Source organism: Homarus americanus, unplaced genomic scaffold (assembly GCF_018991925.1).
Source record: "Homarus americanus isolate GMGI-L3 unplaced genomic scaffold, GMGI_Hamer_2.0 scaffold56009, whole genome shotgun sequence".
Taxonomy (NCBI): Eukaryota; Metazoa; Arthropoda; class Malacostraca; order Decapoda; family Nephropidae; genus Homarus; species Homarus americanus.
The window spans coordinates 6,858,304-6,879,581 of NW_024739542.1; the positions used below are offsets into that span (position 1 = coordinate 6,858,304).

At 43.2% G+C, this 21,278-nt stretch overlaps 1 protein-coding gene across 1 annotated transcript in view; it reads left to right on the forward strand.

Moving 5' to 3' along the window:
• The window catches only part of LOC121874927, a 319,796-nt gene that overhangs the window by 241,351 nt on the left and 57,167 nt on the right, over positions 1-21,278 (forward strand). The window contains exons 27-32 of the mRNA XM_042379284.1: positions 8,460-8,639; positions 9,049-9,197; positions 12,581-12,676; positions 13,987-14,275; positions 14,783-14,848; positions 18,285-18,308. Of these exons, the coding sequence (XP_042235218.1) occupies positions 8,460-8,639; positions 9,049-9,197; positions 12,581-12,676; positions 13,987-14,275; positions 14,783-14,848; positions 18,285-18,308 (804 nt within the window). The remainder of the gene's footprint in view (positions 1-8,459; positions 8,640-9,048; positions 9,198-12,580; positions 12,677-13,986; positions 14,276-14,782; positions 14,849-18,284; positions 18,309-21,278) is intronic.

Sequence of the window (21,278 nt, forward strand, 5' to 3'; positions counted from 1 at the left end):
GACTTCTCGTTCGCCTGCAGTAACCATATATTATTATACAGTATACGTTGTGTTTTATCATGTTGGCTTTTGATTTGTTACGTATATATATATATATATATATATATATATATATATATATATATATATATATATATATATATATATATATATACAGTTATTATATGATCTACATGTATGACTGATTAATATAGATATGATAATGCAAATTATAAAATGAACAGCACCATTAATAATATTCAGCCCAACTCACCCAACCTTGCTCGTTCTAAGTTATGGACGGTTTCATTATGGCATGATAGTAAATGGCGTCTTATATAAAGCAGCAAATGTATGTATGTGTGTGTGTGTGTGGGTGTGTGTATGTGGGTGTGTGTGGGTGTGTGGGTGGGTGTTGTGTGTGTGTGTGTGTGTGTGTGTGTGTGTGTGTGTGTGTGTGTGTGTGTTTGTGTGTGTGTGTGTGTGTGTGTGTTGTGTGGTAGTGTGTGTGTGTGTGTGTGTGTGTGTGTGTGTGTGTGTGTGTGTGTGTGTGTGTGTGTGTGTGTGTGTGTGTGTGTGTGTGTGTGTGTGTGGGTGTGTGTGTGTGTATGTGTGTGTGTGTGTGTGTGTGTGTGTGTGTGTGTGTGTGTGTGTGTGTGTGTGTTTAAGTCAGTGAGTAATCTTTAGAAATAATTGTTTTTGCCGAATAAGACAGCTATTTTCTTTATCTCTGTGTGTTAGTGAGCCTTGCTTCATATACACACTACAGTATTGTACAGTGTCATATATTATATTTAAGTTTCGTTTTGTCTCACAATATCACCAAATTATATCTAAGTTATGTTAGATTGTTGTTTTTTATTCACTTACAGTTTGCATTATTACCTTCTGTATGATCGTCCCCATGTATGGGCTAGTCTCAATTAAAAAAAATATACATATTGTCGCTATTTTACAATTCTTTCTATTTAGTGTGACGTACATATATATATATATATATATATATATATATATATATATATATATATATATATATATATATATATATATATATATATATATATATATATATATATATATATATATATATATATATATATGGAGAACTATTTATACTTGGTTGTTTTATCATAACCAACATTAACTGTTACCGTCAGAAGTATGACAATACTGACGCTGTCATGTTTATAACCTTGGTGTGTCTTACCTACTGTTGTACTGTACGTGGGTGAGACCACCAAGATGTCCAACACTTGACTCTTGTCTTAACACACCTTAGTGTACCTAACACAGATGAGAACTAAAATATTAATGACTAACCTCAATATCTTAACCTTTGGCTGACCAGTAAAGATATAGTTAATCAGGAGTTACATAAATAAAGAGGAACAATGCGACCTGTGCTAATCATCATGTTTTCTTCTCTTCATCCTGACAGATCCAAAAGGTAAAGCCGAGGGTAGGACCCATGACGGTGTAGCGCACTGCGCACCACTAGCATGTTGGGACTTATCTTTACCACCCTGCTGACAGAGAGAAACCTGTTTTAATGCACTTAAGGCTTTTACTCTTGCCTCAGGATGTATTAACGAGCTACGCTACACTAATGCACCGTAGTTGCTTACACTGGCGTACCTAAGGATATTTCCTCGGTCCCTCGTCGTTTTCATGGACTTATTCTTTCCCTCATCCTACCATTGTTATCTAATCTTAGCATGTGTCTTAGTAACCTTCCCGTTTTCTCGTAAGTTTCAATTGTTCCTTTATGTACTTCCTATCAACATATTTTTGCTTTTTGTCAGTCTTCCATATTCGTCCACACGTTCCATGTTCAGTCGACTTATTCTCCTCCTCCTCCCCTGTGTTTTGATCCGTTCCCTTCTCCGCATATCTCCATCGTTATCCCAATATCCTTTGTCAAATCTTCGTAAAGAGTTAATTTTACAGACTCGTCCTACTCTCCCCTTCTTCTTCTTCCCTCCCATTCACTCTCCCTCCCTCTCACCCACTCACTCACTCACCCTACCTCTCCTCTCACTCACCTCACCCTCCTTCCCACCACCACCTCACCTCCTCCCTCCCTCCTCCTCCCTCCCTCCCACTCTCCCCATTCTTCCCCCACTGTCCTCAACCTCACCTTTAACACTCCCATCTTACTCTTTATCCTCACCAAATCCACAACATTATGCTGACCGGTCACATTAACAGTAATTAAACACCTTTATAACATTAACCTCGAGTATCGTTGCTACAACTTCCATCTTGGTCTATTACTAATGACTGCTTTTATTTTATTTTATTTGTCTCGAAACTTTTATTTCCTTTATAGTTTAATGATTTTGAGATCCTTACAGCTGTTATTTATCATCTTTGTTTATTATGATGTTTTGACTTTTATTTTCACCATATACTGTATATAATTTATCTTTTTTTTACCTCCAACTACCTTTCAGAGATTTGTGCTGTCCGATCAATCACCGACTCTCTCCAACCCACCCCCTCCTCACCTCCCCATCCCTCAACTCCCCCATCCTCTCACCTCCCATCCTCTCACCCCACCCCTCACGTCTCCCACCCCCACCCCCACCCCCTCACGTCTCCCCACCCTCACGTCTCCCATCCCTCTCAGTCTCCCCATCCCCACCTCCCCATCCTCTCACCTCCCCATCCCCCCTCCCCCCCCACCTCACCTTCCCACCCCCACCTCCCCACCCCCTCACCCTCCCCACCCCTCACCTCCCTCCCCACCCCTCACCTCCCCATCCTCACCTCTCCCACCCCTCACCTCCCCATCCTCCCACCTCCCACCCCTCTCTCACCTCCCACCCCCTCACCTTCCCACCCTTCCCCTCACCTCCCACCTCTCACCTCCCACCCTCACCTCTCTTACCCTCCCTCACCTCCCCACCCCTCACCTCCCACCCCCTCACCCTCCCACCCCTCACCTCCCCACCCTCACCTCTCACCTCCCCTCCTCTCCCCCCCCTTGCACCTCCCGTCCTCACCTCTCCCACCCCCTCCCCACCCCTACCTCTCCCACCCCTCACCTCTCCCACCCCTCCCTCCCCATCTCTCATCTCCCCCTCCCACTTCCTCCCACCTCCCCACATCCCCCCTCACCTCTCCCACCCCCTCCACCTTCCCATCATCACCTCCCCCACCCCTTCACCTCTCCCACCCCTCACCTCCCCATCCTCTCACCTCCCCATCCTCCTCCCACCTCCCCCCACCTCGCATCCTCGACCTCCCCATCCCTCACCTCTCCCCCCCCCCTCCCCCCCGTCACCTCCTCCCATCCTCTCTCACCTCTCCACCCCCTTCTAACCTCTCCCATCCTCCCTCCCATCCTCCTCCCCCACCCCTCACGCATCCCCCATCCTCTCACCTCCCCACCCTCACCTCTCCCACCCCTGCACCTCTACCTCATCACTCCTCTCACCCTCCCACCTCGCACCTCCACCTCCCCACCCCCTCACCTCCCACCCCCTCACCCCTCACCTCACCTCTCACCCCTCTCATCATCCCATCCTCACCTCCCACCTTCTCTCACCTCATCTCCTACCTCCTCCTCCCACCTCCCTCCCCATCCTCTCACCTCTCCTCACCCCCTCACCTCCCACCCCTCACCTCCCATCTTCTCACCTCCCACCCCTCACCCACCCAATCCCTCACCTCCCACACCCCTCACTCCCCACACCTCCCTCCTCTCACCCTCCCACCCCTCCCTCTCCCACCCCACCCCCACCCCTCACCTCTCCCACCCCCTCACCTCCCCATCCCTCCTCACCTCATCCACCCTCCTCTCACCCCTCACCTCCCCCTCCTCCCTCTCCCACCCCTCACCTCCCCCTCCTCTCACTCCCCCCCCTCACCTCTCCGCACCCCTCCTCCCCATCCTCTCACCTCTCCCACCCCTCACCTCTCCCACCCCCCTCACCTCCCCATTCTCTCACCTCACCCCACCTCCATCCACCTCTCCCACCTCCTCACCTCCCCATCCTCTCCCTCCCCACCTCTCATCATCCTCACACTCCCCACATCTCCACACCTCTCCTCACCCATCATCTCCTCCCCACCTCTCACCCTCACCTCTCCATCACCTCATCGCACCTCCCCACCCCTCCTCCCCATCCTCTCACCTCTCCCACCCCCTCACCCTCCCACCTCCCATCCTCCTCCCTCCCCCACCCCTCATCTCCACCTCACATCACCTCTCCCACCTCTCACCTCCCCACCCCCATCACATCACCACCCATCCACCTCCCCCTCTCACCCTCCCCATCCTCTCACCTCTCCCACCCCTCACCTCTCCCACCCTCACTCCCCTCCCTCGCACCTCCCACCCCCTCCCACCCCCCATCACCTCCCCCCCCCTCCCTCCCACCCCCTCACCTCCCCTTCCCTCCATCCCCATCCTCTCACCTCTCCCACCCCCTCACCTCCCATCCTCTCACCTCCCCACCCTCTCACCTCTCCCACCCCCCATCTCCCCACCTCTCCCACCCTCTCACCTCTCCCACCCCCATCCACCTCCCATCCCTCACCTCTCCCACCTCCCCTCACCTCCCCCTCCCTCCTTCATCACCTCCCCATCCTCCACCTCTCCGCCCCATCGCATCCTCTCACCTCTCCACCCCTCACCTCTCCCTCACCTCCCTCACCTCCCCTCCTCACTCCCACCCATCCCCACCCTCTCACCTCCCCATCCCTCACCTCCATCACCCTCACCCTCCACCTCCCCATCCTCTCACCTCCACACCCTCTCACCTCTCCCACCCCCTCACCTCCCATCCCTCACCTCCCCACCCCTCACTCCCCACCCCTCTCTCCCACCCCTCACCTCTCACCCCCCACCTCCCTCATCCACCTCCCCCCCTCATCACCTCCTCCTCCCACCTCCTCACCTCCCCACCCCTCACCTCTCCTCTCCCCACCTCCCCACCTCTCACCTCTCACCTCTCCCCTCACCACTCCCTCCCTCTCCCACCCCTCACCTCCCCACCCTCACCTCCCCCCACCTCTCACCTCTCCCCACCTCCTCACCCCCTCACCTCCCCACCCTCTCCCTCTCACCCCCTCCTCCTCCCCTCTCCACCTCCCCCCTCACCTCTCCACCCCTCCCTCCCCCCACCTCCCCACCTCTCCCACCTCCATCACCCTCACCTCTCACCTCTCCATCCTCTCACCTCCCTCACCCTCTCCTCCACCCTCACCCTCTCCACCTCTCCCACCACCTCCCGAGCCCAGTGTCCTTGTCCTGAGTGAGTGAGTCCTCCCGGCATCTCCCTCTCGTTCTTCCATCCATTTCAACTCCTCCCCCCCCTCCCTTAAACTCGTTCATCTTGACTCATTCGTTTCTTCCCAACTGATCAATGTCTCGTTTAACTCATCAATTTCTTCATTAGCTCAGTAAATGGTTGTCTATTGATTGAACTTTTACCTCAGATTCGATATTTTCTTCTCTAATTCACTCAGTTCGTCCCAGAGTTATTTAATTCTCTCCCAGTTAGGTAGTTCTCTCTACCTTGAACAGCTTCTCCATCTCATTTAATACTATTTATTTCTTTCGTTTTTGTCTTTAGGTTACACTCGACTCTATATAGCCCAGTATAGATGAATTGACGTCACTCGACTCTTTTAACTCAATATAGATGAATTGACGTCACCGAACCAGTCACCTTGAAAGAGGCGAAAGTGTAAATAATTCACCTTGCGTTCGTCTGGCACAAAGTTTAGTATAATCCACTTGCCAATCCTCCTGGTGTTGTACGAACGCCTTCCTCTCACCTTGAGTCAATTCTTTTAAGAAGTTTTCCTCTGAATGTTGTCAGTATTCAATAATTCACTCACTCTTAGTCTGGAAAAATGTCATTGGAAGCTCAAATGTTTTTATGATCAGGTTTTAGAGTGAGAGGTTCTTTTCGTCTTGTGTTAGGAGAGTTTAGTCTATTCCCGCGATAAGTTTCACAACCTGAGCTGCCATCACCCACAGGCAGGGGATATAGTCCATCAAGAAGTGAACATTACATGTATGTTATGGATATTGATTGGTCAGGGTATTGTTCAAGTCTCTTAATACTGAGTGAAGATACAATTACCAGTACGACTTGATGATAACATTACCAGTACTTGATGATAACATTACCAGTACTTGATGATAACATTGCCAGTACGACTTGATGATAACATTGGCAGTGATTGATGATAACATTACCAATTACCAGTACGACTTGATGATGACGTTACCAGTACTTGATGATAACATTACCAGTACTTGATGATAACATTACCAGTACGACTTGATGATAACATTGGCAGTAATTGATGATAACATTACCAATTACCAGTACGACTTGATGATGACGTTACCAGTACTTGATGATAACATTACCAGTACTTGATGATAACATTGCCAGTACGACTTGATGATAACATTGGCAGTAATTGATGATAACATTACCAATTACCAGTACGACTTGATGATAACATTACCAATTACCAGTACGAGATGATAACTTTACCAGTACGAGATGATAACATTACCAGTACAACTTAATGCTAACTCTTATAGAACTCACATCAGTTCGAATACCGACAACATTAAGAGGCTGAATTCCTTTTAACATCGACAACCACAGTAATAACAAGAGAAAAATTCCCTGACAACACTAACTGACTACTAATGACATGAAGTTCCTACCATCGACAACTAGCTAATCCTTATATACCTTCTACCGATGACAGTACTAGCTAATAGTAAAGAGCACCATCTGTGATTCTAGTCTCACCCCCACTCTTTAAAATGCACCATATTTACACCCCCACTCCTTAAAATGCACCATATTTACACCCCGACTCTTTAAAATGCACCATATTTACACCCCTTCTCCTTAAAATGCACCATATTTACGCCCCTTCTCTTTAAAATGCACCATATTTACACCCCCCCCTCCTCCCCTCACTGACCTTCCTCACCACTGAACCTTCCTCACCGTTGTTATCTCATGCATGTGTCTTTTTACCTTTTGAAATCTGTGCTTACCCATATTTTGTTTTAGACTTTTTTTGGAGGGGTAATATTTTAGCTACTCAGCCAGTATCCTTGGGAATATATATGAAACTATTTGATATTATACGTAGATTTTCATGATTTAATCTAAGCTTCCTTATGCAAAGTCTTAGCGTATTTTTTTTTTTTTTTTATGCCTTGGCTTGTCTTGAAACTCGTGCTTGGTTTAAGGTTATGGTGTAAGAGGGAACAGTTGAGGTATTTATGTTCTTATTTATGACTTCCATTGTTATCCATAAGTTAGGAGACTTTTTGACCGAGAGTTTATTAAGAAAAATTCGTTTGTTTTTCTCAAGGCTTAGTTCCCCCCATGGCTCAGTCCTCCCATGGCTCAGTCCTCCTATGGTTTAATCCTCCCATGATTTAATCCTCCATAGCTCAGTCCTCCCATGAAAAATATGGAAGTTTCTAAATCTATAAACAATATCTTGACTCCCTCACCTCATAGACTTAAGCCGAGTGCTGTGTTGGCTCCTGGCAGTGGCTGAGGACCGTAACGTAGAAATTTTTCACCAGTATAGTGTCATGATCTGAGAGCTTTTTACCTCATTTTAGGTAGACGAGATAAATAGTTAATTAGCTTACCTGTTTTTGTTTTGGTTTTTGAGGCATTAAAATATATCTTGTGGATGATCCCAAACTTGATCCTTGGATTTATTTTGATTGATTTCTTTGTGTGTGATTTGCAGGAAGAAGGTGAATATGTTTTTGTCTCATTCAAGTTAGTTGTTTGTTGTTGTTTGATTATTTTATTTGTTCTGATGAGGAAAAAAAATATGTTGCAGATTTTATGACTTAACAAGAGATTATAAAGCATTTAAATAATTCTTCTTAACTTGGAAATATTTGTCATTGATAATTTATCTCTGTTTTAGTTCATATAAAGTTTAAGTTCGATTCTACCCCAAAAGATTGTAAAAAAAAAAATATATTCCATTTATCTTCCCCCCCCCTTACTACCACCACCCCCAAAAGGCTGTTCAATATATCAGACCCCCCCACCCCCACCCCCACCCCCACCTCAACAAAAGTAAACAAAAATAAAGACAAAGCCATTTATCTCACCCCTCCAAAAATAATAACAATTCCATTTATGTCTTGAAATGGCACATCCATAAAACCTATTCCAAGAAGAGTAAAACAAAACAGATATTCCATGCATTATCTTCCTATCCTTCCTCAACAATAACAACACAATATAAACCTAATAACTGGTCTTTAAAATCAAGGACAGATCCATGTTACCTGATTCTAGCAATACACATGAGAGAAAAATGTGAGAGAAAGTGAGACAAAATAGAGAAATTAAAGACAAAAAAAAAATCCCTGGAGATGGTTAATTGACGAGATGATCCGGAGTAGAGAGACAAGCACTAGTACACCGGTATTTTGCTCCCCTACCCCCACGCAGGTCTTCCCGATCCTCCCGTGGACGTGCAGGTGGAGCCAGGCCCTCAGGATGGCTCCTTGTTGGTCACCTGGCTCCCCGTTACCATCAACAGTACCGGCGGCACCTCCAACGGCGCCCCTGTCACCGGCTACGCTGTCTACGCCGACGGCAAAAAAGTCACCGAGGTGGAGAGCCCGACAGGTGTGTACTTACCTAACCTAACCCATAATCCCGATGGGTTTTAAGGTCAGCTTGCTGGCTGGGGAAATCTACAGGGTTAAGACTGGGACTTATAAGAACCGGGGTCCAGGTGTAAAGGGTGATATGCTAATGATGTCCTGAGCGTTAAAGTTTTTCACCTGAGCTATATGTACTTATTGATGGTGCCTTAATGTCCAGTTGTTTATGATATAATTCACTTCACTTTGCCTGATTATACAACATTTCCTGGGGTTTATTATTATTATTTTCCTCCCATTAATAATAGTAATAATAATGATAATGGTAATATCTTATAAAACTGTACGAATTATTTAACTGAAAAAAACGAACTTAAGAATATTACATACAAAAACACACACTAATAGATTTTACATATTTCTTTCCTCAGGTGATCACGCCCTAATAGACCTGACGAAGATCCCCGGGTTCGAGCCCAAGCAGGTGACGGTGAGGACCAAAAGTCGGGATAGTGTGTCTGGGGATTCGGTGCCCAGCCAAATCCCCACCCACTTCGGTCGTGGGCGTGGCCGAGGCAAGGTGAGTACTGCCTTGTCCTGTGCTGTACCTGCTGGGGGTTCTTGCTTCTGACGCGACAGGAGTTTGTGTAGCTTGCTGGGGGCTTGTGGTGTTGGCAGGTGTTTTTTCACCAGATAAAGTGTTGGCGGATGTTTTTTCATCAGTGTTGACAGGTGTTTTTTCATCAGTGTTGACAGGTGTTTTTTTTTTGTTGTTGTTTCACCTGGTAACATATTAGTAAGATTCTCTCTCGAGTGAGTAACATGTTGGATGAGTTACCCTTCGTCAGATAAACGTGTTTGTTGGGTTCTCCTTCGTCAGGCAACGTGTCGGCTGGCTTCCCTTTAATCTATTGATTTATGAATGGGTTTTCCTCAGCATACACTTCAACAAACTGGCAGAGTGAGCTGTATTTTCACATCGTATCTCAGCTACTGGGAGTCTCGTATACCTTACACATCCATAGCTACTTGGCTTGAGTTAAGGAAATCTTAGTGGAGGTTTGAGTGCGTGGAAACATTAATAAGCCGTAACTTCAGTAGAGATGTGTTGATAAAGGCGTTTGGATATTTGTGGTAAGCAAGAACTGGAGCGTGGGATTAACTTCAGATTTCAATATGTTTTGTGGATCTCCCTGCCACTGAGCTGAGTCAATGCGTCACCCCTCTCTCACCCCTCCTATCCTCTACCTACCCCATCCTTCCAATCGTCCCCTCCACACATACACACACACATCCTAGATAGTTTTGTTTCGTCAAGGAGACAGAGAGTTAAAACGACTACACTATCCCCGCCGCTGACGTTGGCTCTGGCGTATATATTGGTCTTGACATCTGCATCGGCGTCAAGATTGTGTGTTTATTCTATTGGTATTTGGAGTCAGTTATGTTTTTGAGGTGTGTGTGTGTGTTGGAGTATACATGTGACGGACAGTTGAGGCAGCGGTATAAACCAGATTCATAATCGTTGGTTATAGTCACCTTGTCAAACACGCGGCCTTGAACCTTCGTAGAGGGCGGGGAGGTGGTCACGTGCACCAAACCTTGACCTTTGTACGGGTTACACCAGGCCACTTCGACTTCTGTCTGGACACACACACACACACACATTGATTTCACCAAGGCATTCGACATAGTCAATCACAATTTAATTATCAACAAAGCAGTACGCTTCCAAGGGGCTGTCTCCACCTTTCAATCACTCACTTACAGCTTCCCCCAAAGCACCAACATGGGACCGCTCTACTTTCTCATCCTTATCAATGATTCACTGAAGGATACTCCCGCCCGCTGCAAATATGTCGACGACTCCACCATCGGGATCAGTGTGAACAACTCGGCTCCCGACTACACCGCCCTCCAGGATATATTGAACAGTCTCCAAAATTGGGCCACCAACAACCACGTCCCCATCAACCATACTAAGACCATGGTTATGCACATCAACCTCTCCTCCTACCATGTCCCACCTCCCTCTATTACACTCCAGGTTGTGGACTCCACCAAGCTCATCAGCGTCACTATAAATAGCAAACTAAATTGGAAAGTACACGTCAGTGCAATCGTCAAGTTGTTCATCCTTTGTCTCCACTTCCTCCGTCTCAAGTCCCTTGAAGTTCCCGCAACTGAACTCTTGAGTGCTTGCTTAATTTTCATACCTCCTAAGCTCGTCTATGCTTCCCCTGCCTGGTCTCCTTCCTTAAGTGCCACACAACGAGGACTCACAGAGAGTGCAGAAGAGGGCATGCAAGATTATTCTCTCCCCTTCCTACTCCACATATCAAGAAACGCTCAACACACTGACCCTCTCGGCTCTCTCTGACCATCACCACGACCTCATCTGCAAGTTTGGGGAGAAGCTTCTGCACCATCCTCGACACCGGCTCCTGCTTCTACTCTAGATCCCTCGTCCTCGAATTGCTGTTCGACACCAGACCACATCCAGCCCATACGAGCACGTACTGGTCGCTATAAGAACAGCCCAGTCCCAACCATTTTAAAAATTATCAACAACTCGTAGTTAACTTGTGTGTTCACTCTCTGCCAATCTCACTTTTGTGCTCTAGCTGTTCTGAAACTGTTATTTATTAGACATTATATTTGTACCACTAATATCACTTGTAAATTACTTGCCAATCGAGTGAACCATTCCACAATTTTGTAACTTTTATCACACTCACACACACAAACACACACACACACACACATCCCCCACACACACATCCCCACCCCACACACATCCCCACCCCACACACACATCCCCACACACACATCCCCCCACACACACACACACACACACACACACACACACACACACACACACACACACATCCCCCCTCACACACACACACACACACACACACCACACACACACACACACACACACACACACACACACACACACATCCCCCTCACACACACACACACACACACACACATCCCCCCTCACACAAACACACACATTCCCCCCCTCACACCCACCCCCACACACACTGGCGTATTGTAATTCACTCGAAGTAATATTCGTCCAATCAAAATTTAGGATAATAAAAGCTGTGTCGGCAGGTCAGTCAAGAGTGTGGGTCTAAACACAGGGTCACCACACGCTACCATGACTGGTTGGCTGCACCTCCTGGTAGACAGCGTTTCACCAGTCTACTTCCTGCAATTTGTTTTATTATTATTATTATTATTATTATTATTATTATTATTATTATTATTATTGTGTTTGTGTTATTTTGATATTGTAATTGTTAGCTACTCTTATTTTATTTTTTAGTCACACACACACACACACACACACACACACACACGTTAATTATATACATATACATATATAAGGTATAATCCTTGCGTAAATTGTTTTATTTTCCTGGAAAACAGTTTTCATTGCATGACCCTTACTCACACTTCAAGACCTTGCAGTAGAGTTCCTGTAGAAGGTCTTTGTTCATTATTAAGCTTTCATTAATTAAGCTTCTTCCAAATTAATTAAGCTTTTGTCCCATTTTGATCAGCTTGTTGTACTTATTTGCATTAAGTTCTTTTCATATATCATTATTTTTTGCGATATTTTCAACTTATTATTTCCACTATTTTGTACTTTTATTTGTATTTCAATAATGTTAAGTAATTTGTCAATGCTTTTATTTCTTTTGTTAATCTCATCCATGACCATTGTTAATTTTTCAATATTTCAGAGTTATTCTTGTATCTCCTTTATTTTGTTTGTAGTTTATTTATGCCTATTCCTTATTTTTATAGTTCTTTACGTCTAGTTTAGCATTATTATTAGTCTGATTTTAAAGTTATTTTGCTTCCTGTTTTATTTTAGTTTTGTTGTACCTTCTCTTTATTTTATCGTTTGTTTTTATCTTGTTCAGCCTTATTCCCTCATTTCTACAGTTTCAAGAAGATGAGGAAATGTTGCTCTCAGACATGGACCGTCCCTCCGAGTTGTCAGATATTGCCGAGGAAAGTGAGACTGAGTTGTCAGATGAGGTAACTAAATCCCTGAGTTGTCAGATGAGGTAACACTGATTACCTATGTTGTCAGGTTAGGTAACACTGATTACCTATGTTGTCAGGTGAGGTAACACTGATTACCCATGTTGTCAGGTGAGGTAACACTGATTACCTATGTTGTCAGGTGAGGTAACATTGATTACCTGTGTTGTAAGGTGAGGTACTAAATCCCTGAGTTGTTAGGTGAGGTAACACTGCGAATTACCTGTGTTGCCAGGTGAGGCAACACTGATTACCTTTACTATCAGGTGAGGTAACACTAATTACCTATGTTTTCAGGTGAGGTAACAGTCATTAGGGCAGGTGTGTTGCAATAGTAACGTAGGAACTTATGTTCTGTTAATCTGGTGTGTTACATGAGTATTATTATATGGTAGGGTGTTGGCGTTACATGGGTATTATTAAGGTAGGGTGTTACATAAGTACTATTAAGGTAGAGTGTTACATGAGTACTATAAAATAGGGTGTTACATGAATTTTAATGGGTCCTTTGCTGGTTCAAGTAATTAATGTTTTTACTTAAGAATTTAGCCATTAACCAAGGCAGGAAGTTATGTGATTGAGTTCTGTATGAAAAAAAATAAAGTTTACCAATAGAGTTGACCTTGCTGATTCAACTATGATGATTATCAAGTCTTTTAGTTCACTCAGGCACTCCACTTCACACACTTGTGTTTTGAGGCAACAGAGAGCCGACATAAAAACACGAATTTTCTGATGGTTGCCAAGCGCATCTCTATACTGAATTTATGTTTACGTCTGGCTGTGACTTAGTGAACGTTTTGCTTTGTTGCTATGCTAATTAGATTCTACAGCAACTTTAGGTAACGTCGCTGAAGGCACAGGTAAGTGTTTGATGCTTTTGCTAAGGTATTTTGCATATTGATTTTTTTCAGAGTAAGTATTGTAAGGAATTAGGTTTCTTGTTGAAACTTCGTAACTATATCTATCGTGTCTATGATAATTGTAAGCGTACATCACTCTTAGGGAGACGAGATAAGGTGTGTGTGTGCAGGGAAGCCAGCTGGTGTGACCTGCTGCCGAGGGGTCGAGTCATTTTCGTGGGGACCTGTAGATCAATATCGGGGAGTTGGGAGGGGCGTGGCGGGGGCGGCGGGGGTTTGGGGGCGTCCTCGGCCTGGGGTAGGGGTTGGTGGGAGTTGTGGGGAGGGAGGAGCCTTGGGGTATAGGGAGTAGGAGCCACCAGGTGTAAGACTGGGCCGGCAGTGGCTGCGGGGGCCTCGGCCTGACTGCTGTTGTTAAGACCGGTTCTCTTATCCTCACAGGACATGCATGCCGATGGCCATAAATCCGGCCCGCACCATGGCCTGCCTGGGCCACACCACGGTCCCGCTGGCCCTCACCATGGCCAGGGTGGCCCACATCACGGCATCACTGGTCCTGGAAGTCTAAGGGACAGGTTACTAGGGCGTCGAGGAGCCCCAGCTCCTGGAGTCAGGACTGACCACTTGGGTCAGACCATCCTGGAGCACGAGGACAACCTGAGCGACAAGGAGATCTACCCGGGTCATCAACAGGGCCAGCAAGGCCCCCACGCCCCCATCCCGGCCATAGGTGAGTAGTGCCACGCCCACTAAGTCTCCCCCACGACCACCTGCGGCCCATGAGGAGTGATGGGCAGAGCCGCATGTGAGGGCGCGTGCGGCTGCTGCTGGCTGACTATGTCCTGCTCACACTGCTGACGCTGCTGACGCTTCTTCACCGTAACCTTGTACTGCTTTGCTTTAGTCACTCTTTTACTCATGCTGTTATAAATCTCTTCAAAGTCAAAATTTCAAAACAACCTGTGAAACTATAACAAGAAATTATTAATGCCAGCTCAAACTGCTACATGAGAAATAGTGATAATTACTAACTAAACGCTGGACCTGAGTCTTGTCATACTTGACGTTTCCTTAATTAAACTTAAATAACACAAACCTGTCATAATTATATCTATATATACATAAGCTTCCGTAACTATAGATTGATATATTCTTCATCCGGCAAGATGAATAAGATTGCCATTTTCTCTCCCCCTCCCCCCCGTCCCCTCTTCCTCCTCACTGGGGCACATGGCAGGCCCCACAAGGAGTGGCTTGGCCAGACTCTCAAACTCTTTATTCAATACCATAGGGCAGTTAAAAGGTAAAGAACGCACATGCTCCTTCATAACATAATGGAAAAATTGTACATAGTTTGAATGGATCCCCCCCACTGTAGGAGAGACTTTAGACGTCGTAAGTCTGTATTTCTAGCAGTCTTAAGTAGTGAGTCACTGACATTTTTGAAGTGTAGTCGTGATGAAGCAGTGTTTTATACTCAGTGTGGATATAGTGAGGCAGTGAGAGTTATAATGTTTCAGTAGTTCTGTACTTGTATAATTTTGATAGTTCTCAAAGTAGATATTGTTATTATTTGTTTTCATAACTAATACTGATAAACTCTTTGAGGACAGATCATAATCACACTGACTGATATGCCGGTATGAAATCCTAACAAGTTTCACCTAAATATTTTTCCATCATCACGTTATATATTTTTTAATGTGTGAAATTTCGATAAACATTTTGATAACGAGGGGTGACATTTCCTCCCTCCTCTTCCTCCTCATATATATATTTTTGTTTTTCTTTTCCATCAATATTTTTCCCCGCCACGAGACTCGGGATGGTGGCGCTTTTTGCATACAACCAACACTTTTCACTCTCTCTGTCACTTTTCCACTGTGCCTCACCTACACGCTAGGATGCACCAGCTTCCTGCGTCGCTACTCTGTGCAGTGATTTCACTCTTGAGTTGAGTTACATCACTACTGCTTCTCACAGTGTTCATTTATGTGTATATACACTATGTATGCATAAGGGTTCTGCCGAGATCATTGGTTGTGTTATATAAAAGGTGTTGATATAGTCTATACATGAACTACCTTAAACATGGTGATGCTCCTTCCGGTGTCTTCATTTTCAAAGTCTTGTGATGTGTAAGAAAACCTTTTATGCATACCTAATGTTACCGTACACACCGTAAACACACACCTCTCACCTGTGCATGTCTTAAACAATCGGCTTTGTGACCAAGGTAACATTTTCTAAGAATAACAGATTGCTTGCTTGCGTGTTAAGATGTAAGAGTACATGTCCGTTTGTACCAGTGCGTGCATGTACGTTTACATGTATGAGTGCACACATCTACATAATTATGTACATATGTAAGAATGATGTATGTCCGAACGTGTGAGCGAACTTACAAATACACGTATGTGTGCGTGTGGTAGAGTACACTACTACAGAGTATATATGTATGTATGCATGCGTAAGTGCATGCGTGTGTATGTGTGTATAGGAGTGTATGCATGTAGGAGTGTTTACATGTACAGTTACGCACTAAAATCCCTTCACACACCTGAGAGAGACACCTGTCACCTGTGAGGCGACCTGGAGCAGCATGTCCTCCCATACATGACTACTGCAGTATCTCGTGGGTGTTTGTTACTCTCACACAGACGTGTACAGGGCACGTTGTTTGTCACTGTACATGTATATGTATGTGCGTATGTATGTATGTATGTGTGTCTGTGTGTGTGGTGTACAGACACGTGGCTACTTGGCCTGTGTGGGGGTATTTGGACTCCGTCACCCGGGTGTAATAAAGACCTACAATGACCTGTGGTTATGGCCCCCGCTGGAGACTTAATGTACACCCTTATGCTCAAGTCATAAAAGAGCGCCACTGCTAGTTACAAGAGACGAGCGAATGTCCGTCTGGTGTAAATTTCCACCAGTATTTACAGTGAGAGGAGCGGAGGAAAAATAACAGCTCCTTCGCTGGCTTAGTATACAGTACTGGCACTGGCACTAGTTTTATGATATGGGTGTTTTAGTGTCACGCCTCCCACGGTGTGACGCCTCTCATTACTTAGTCTGTTGCTGTCACTATTCCTGTTTATGTCTGTATGTCCGTCTCTCCTTGTTTATATCTGTCTACTTCCACTTTATGCTTCTCTTCCACTCCTTGTCTATTTCTTCTTAGTTTTGTGTCCGTGTCTTTATGTATCCCTCGAGTACACTTGCACTTCCAGAAAGAGTATGTGTTATTACCATAAAAAAAAAAAAAAATTCTCGTAAACTTGGTATATATTTTTGAGACCCTACCACATTTTCCTTGAGTCCTTTGTAGAGATCGAGATAAACAACAACAAAACAAAAGACTTTAAATCCACCAGTTTGTGTATATTTCTAAACATGATTTTTGCTAGAAATATATATTTACAAAACAAAGATTGACTAGATTTTAGAAAGAGTATTTAATTTTGAAATCTCTGTAAAAGGAAATATATTTTATATATTTTTTTGTTTTGGGGGGGAGAAAGTATTGTAAATATATATTGTATATATTTATTAAAAATACGATAATTGTGATAGAATTTTACGATTTCTGTAGAGTAGTGCATTGGTACAAACCCTCTTTAAATTATACTCTTATTTTTATATACACTTGACTTCTATCAGCATTTTTTAACATAAATTTATGATATACAGTAAGCATTTATCTATAGTTAAGTATTTCATAGTATTTTTTATATAAGATTTTTGGAAGTGGACAAATAACTTGTTACTTGTTATATTTCTCTTCTATGTTTCTTGTTTCTTTCTCACTTAACTTTCTCTTTCTCAGATCATTTCATTTTTGGGGTAATATAATTTTAAATGATGTTTTTATTTTCTTTATTTTATGTTCATGGGAAATAATTTAATGTTATTTTTTTCTTTTATCATAAATATATAATAATTTTCTTTCGTATTATTATTTTTGTTACTAATTGAATCATTGCCTTTGTTATTTATGAAGGATTATTTTCGTTGTCTTATTTTATCAATGTTTGTGTTATATTTTCACCTTATTTACACCTTTCAGTTTGTAGTTTATTATATAACCTAGGTATTTATATTTTCAAATCATTACTAATAATTTTCTGTACTTTTATTCATTCTTTAGCTATTCTTATTTTACGTATTACGCTTTATTCCTCTCACTGTCTACTACTACTACTACTACTACTACTACTGCTGTGTCACTTCTGTTACCACGTGTCTATGGGAGTAACTTAACTGGGAGGAAGAAGACCCACAAGGCCATCTAGTCTGTGTCTGTTGTTTATGACCAGCTGAACAGGACCATTGATAAGACTTCATCCATGATACGTTCTGTAACCTCAGCTCTGTTTACACTCATTTGTTTACATTATGGTCCTGATCAGTTGGTGTTGTTTACTGTAGAAGAAAATCCTATATTCTAGGGTATAGTTTAAGCAGCTATCTATATGTCTAAATACTTTCTATCTTCAGATATTTTATTATTCTAAAACTGGCCTTAGAAATCACAGCAAGAGAATCTGTCATACACATTCATATTTGGTGTCTTTTTTTATGAGCACTTTTTTTTCTCATATTCTCTCTAACTACAAGTTCTAAGACTTAACTGTATCAATCTGTATTTTTCAATCGTTATATATATTTTTTTTTCGTTTCACTTTTTGACTTCCATGTTTGTCAGAGCCTGAACCATCTCTTTCCCCTACCAGGCAAAGGCGCTTCCCGAGTCAGACGTAAGTACCAACGCCACCTTCAGAGGCTAAAAGGGTTACATAACTTTTTCTTTGGCTTCCCTCAGTTTTTGTAGATATTATTTTGGAAATAATTTTGGTTATTTAAAAAAAAAAAGATTCTTTTCTTGAGGATTTTCTTTAGGGAGCTGTGACACTGGGAGTTGATCAAGTATATAGAGTCAAGGATGATGTATGGTGCTGTGTTATCCAATGTACACTTGTCATCACTTGTCAAACACTATATTAACTCGGTTTGTGGTTCACGGGGTTGATTTGCTTCCCATAGTCTCTGGTTATTAGAATTATTATACCTATTCCTAGTCTCGGGGTCGGTTCTTCATCAGTGTTGGAATCTTTGGCGTTGTTATCGGAGCTGAGGTCCCTAGGTAGGTCTTCTAGTGTGGATTTTCGGGGGAGGAATTCAATCAACGTCTTGGGGGTTTTACAGGTGTTGGGTGAATTCTTGGAGCCTGAGACCTACTGCATCACCTTTACTTGGGATAAGATCTTTGTTAATCGAAGCCTGGAATATCATTGTGGCGACTTTTCTTGATTTGTGATACTTAGGATGTGGTTCTTATACTTATACTTAAATGGAAGTTAGGGTCTTTAAGTGAACGTTCTCTAGTTACTCTTGTGTATTACTGAGTGAAAGAACTAGAATAGTGTTGGTAGAGCAGGAGTGTGTATTTAGATAATTTGTACTCTATAATGAAATACTTAATATGACGACTAATATAATGCTGTTTAACTGTTATAATAATCATGAATGTCACACCGTCACCTATAGTTCAAATAGGCCGAGATAGCATTGATATATAACATTATGGAAAACTAATGGAAAAAAAATATGGTAGACAGACATTTTGCCATATTTTTGCTTCCTAAAGATCTTATTAATATCCATTGAAATTAATATGATCGTAATTAGAGAAAATAGCAAAAAAAATTATGACGGGAAACTAAACTAAAACGAAGAAGAAGGATAGATTAAGATTTATCGTCTGTCAGTTTTAGTTATTTGATGCAGAGGAGACTTCACAATGTATATATCTCCGTGTTGGAACTAAAGAATTAGTTGTTTGTAGGTAATTAGAGTTTATTTAATATTGTTGAGGAGTGATGGCTGGAGGGGGAACTACCTCGAGCTTCGTTTAGCGTTGTGTCGTTTGTGAGTATATTGAGATGCACTGTATGAGTTATTGTTGTTCACTTTAATAACCAGAGGCCATATTTTATTGACTGATTTCTAGTTAAGCAATCAGAACTCTGTGTGTGAGTGAGTATGCGTGTGTGTGCGAGTGTGTGGCTCTTAATGGACACAGAACCCTGCAGGAACTTAGTGTATTGCTACTTTTGGCTTGTGTCTTCAGGAGGTCGATGAGGTGTCACTCTACAGAAAGAAAAATGGGTTGTTGTTCTTAGTTTCTTTTTATGGAGAAAAGAGAGAAGTCACACCATTTGTTCTGTTCTCTCTGAGGATAAAGTTTGTCGCAGCTGTCAGCATCTCTCTTACTGCTTTGGTGGATAGCTTCAGGTGGTTGGATTGGCGAGCGATGCCTTACCAGTAGACTTGGTTCTTTTAACACCTAAGTCTTCGTGAAAGGTCGTGGTTTACATCTTCCTTCGCACTGTCGACTGTCTTGAGGTAGTTGCTGGCAGGTAATGCTGAGTGCTGTGTTGTTTTATGATCCTTCTTTCAACGGGATTTTCTTTTTTCTCCATTTGGTTACTGGTTCAGTCTCCTTTTAATCCATTCTTATCCTTATACTTAAAACTCTCTAATTCCTCCCTATAAATAGTCGTTTTAGCTTCAATAACTCACATTCTTAGACCTGTAAGTTTCTTTTCATCTTAAATAGTCGGTTTAAATTGGATTAATACACTCCTATAGAACTATGTGTTTAGTTCTCCTTCACCATAACTGGTTTACAACACTTCCCCCGTTGTTAGATCACTGTGCCTGTAACACAAGCAGGAGAAGCTTCTGTCTCTTGTGACTCTCTCCTCCCCTTCTTAGTTATGCCTCCACTTTTACCCTGAAACACCACCACCACCACCACCACCAGCTAGCTCAAGTTACACCCCCTCATAGCCCTATACGTAGATTAATTTTACCTCCTCACATGTTGCCATCGATTCAGAACGTGCTTGCCTTAACATCACGAGAAACAATGAACTGTGTGGGAGCAACAATCAACAGTAAGACCCACGCACCGAAAAAAAGGAGCCTAATATTATATAGGGTTCAGATGAGGGCAGAATTAGATGGGTGGGCTGGAGGACCTGATCAGATTTTGTAGTTCGCTCAGTTTTCTGTATATGGGTCTTGTTATTATGCACTCCTAAGGCACTCTCGTGAACCCTAACTCACAACATCAGTAGTTAATGACGGCACAGCACGTTATAGAGGTGTAAGTGCACGTAGATCCCTCACACACCAGGAACAGTAGCGCCTCTATTGGCGTAAAACAGCTGGTTGGAGACCCTCTTGAATGTCTTCCTACGGACAAGATCAATGTCTCGGACGTCTTAGGTGGATTTAATATGACAACGTTCATATTAGTTCATATTAGAAGCATTTAGTTTCATATAAAATTGTGTTCAGCACTAAGGAAGAGGAGACACACTTAGATAAATAAAGTCGCAGATACTAAACACTTGAGAGTTAACTCAGATTATAAAACTTTGTTCTGATAGTCAAGTTAAACCAGAGGGATATCCTTGATTAGTTATAAACTCTTCAGTTTTGGGGCTGGGGTGTAACCCACTGAGGAATACTAAATATAAGTTGAAAGGTTTCCAAACAGGACATAAACACAGACGGGTTATTGCTTGAACGTATTGATGATTACTGGGAAGAACAACCGTGAGGTGCACTTTCTTAACACACGTCTTCGCACAAGATTCTATTTCTAGACACAATATAAAACAGAACACGTTCACCGAGCACATCAATATACACACTCC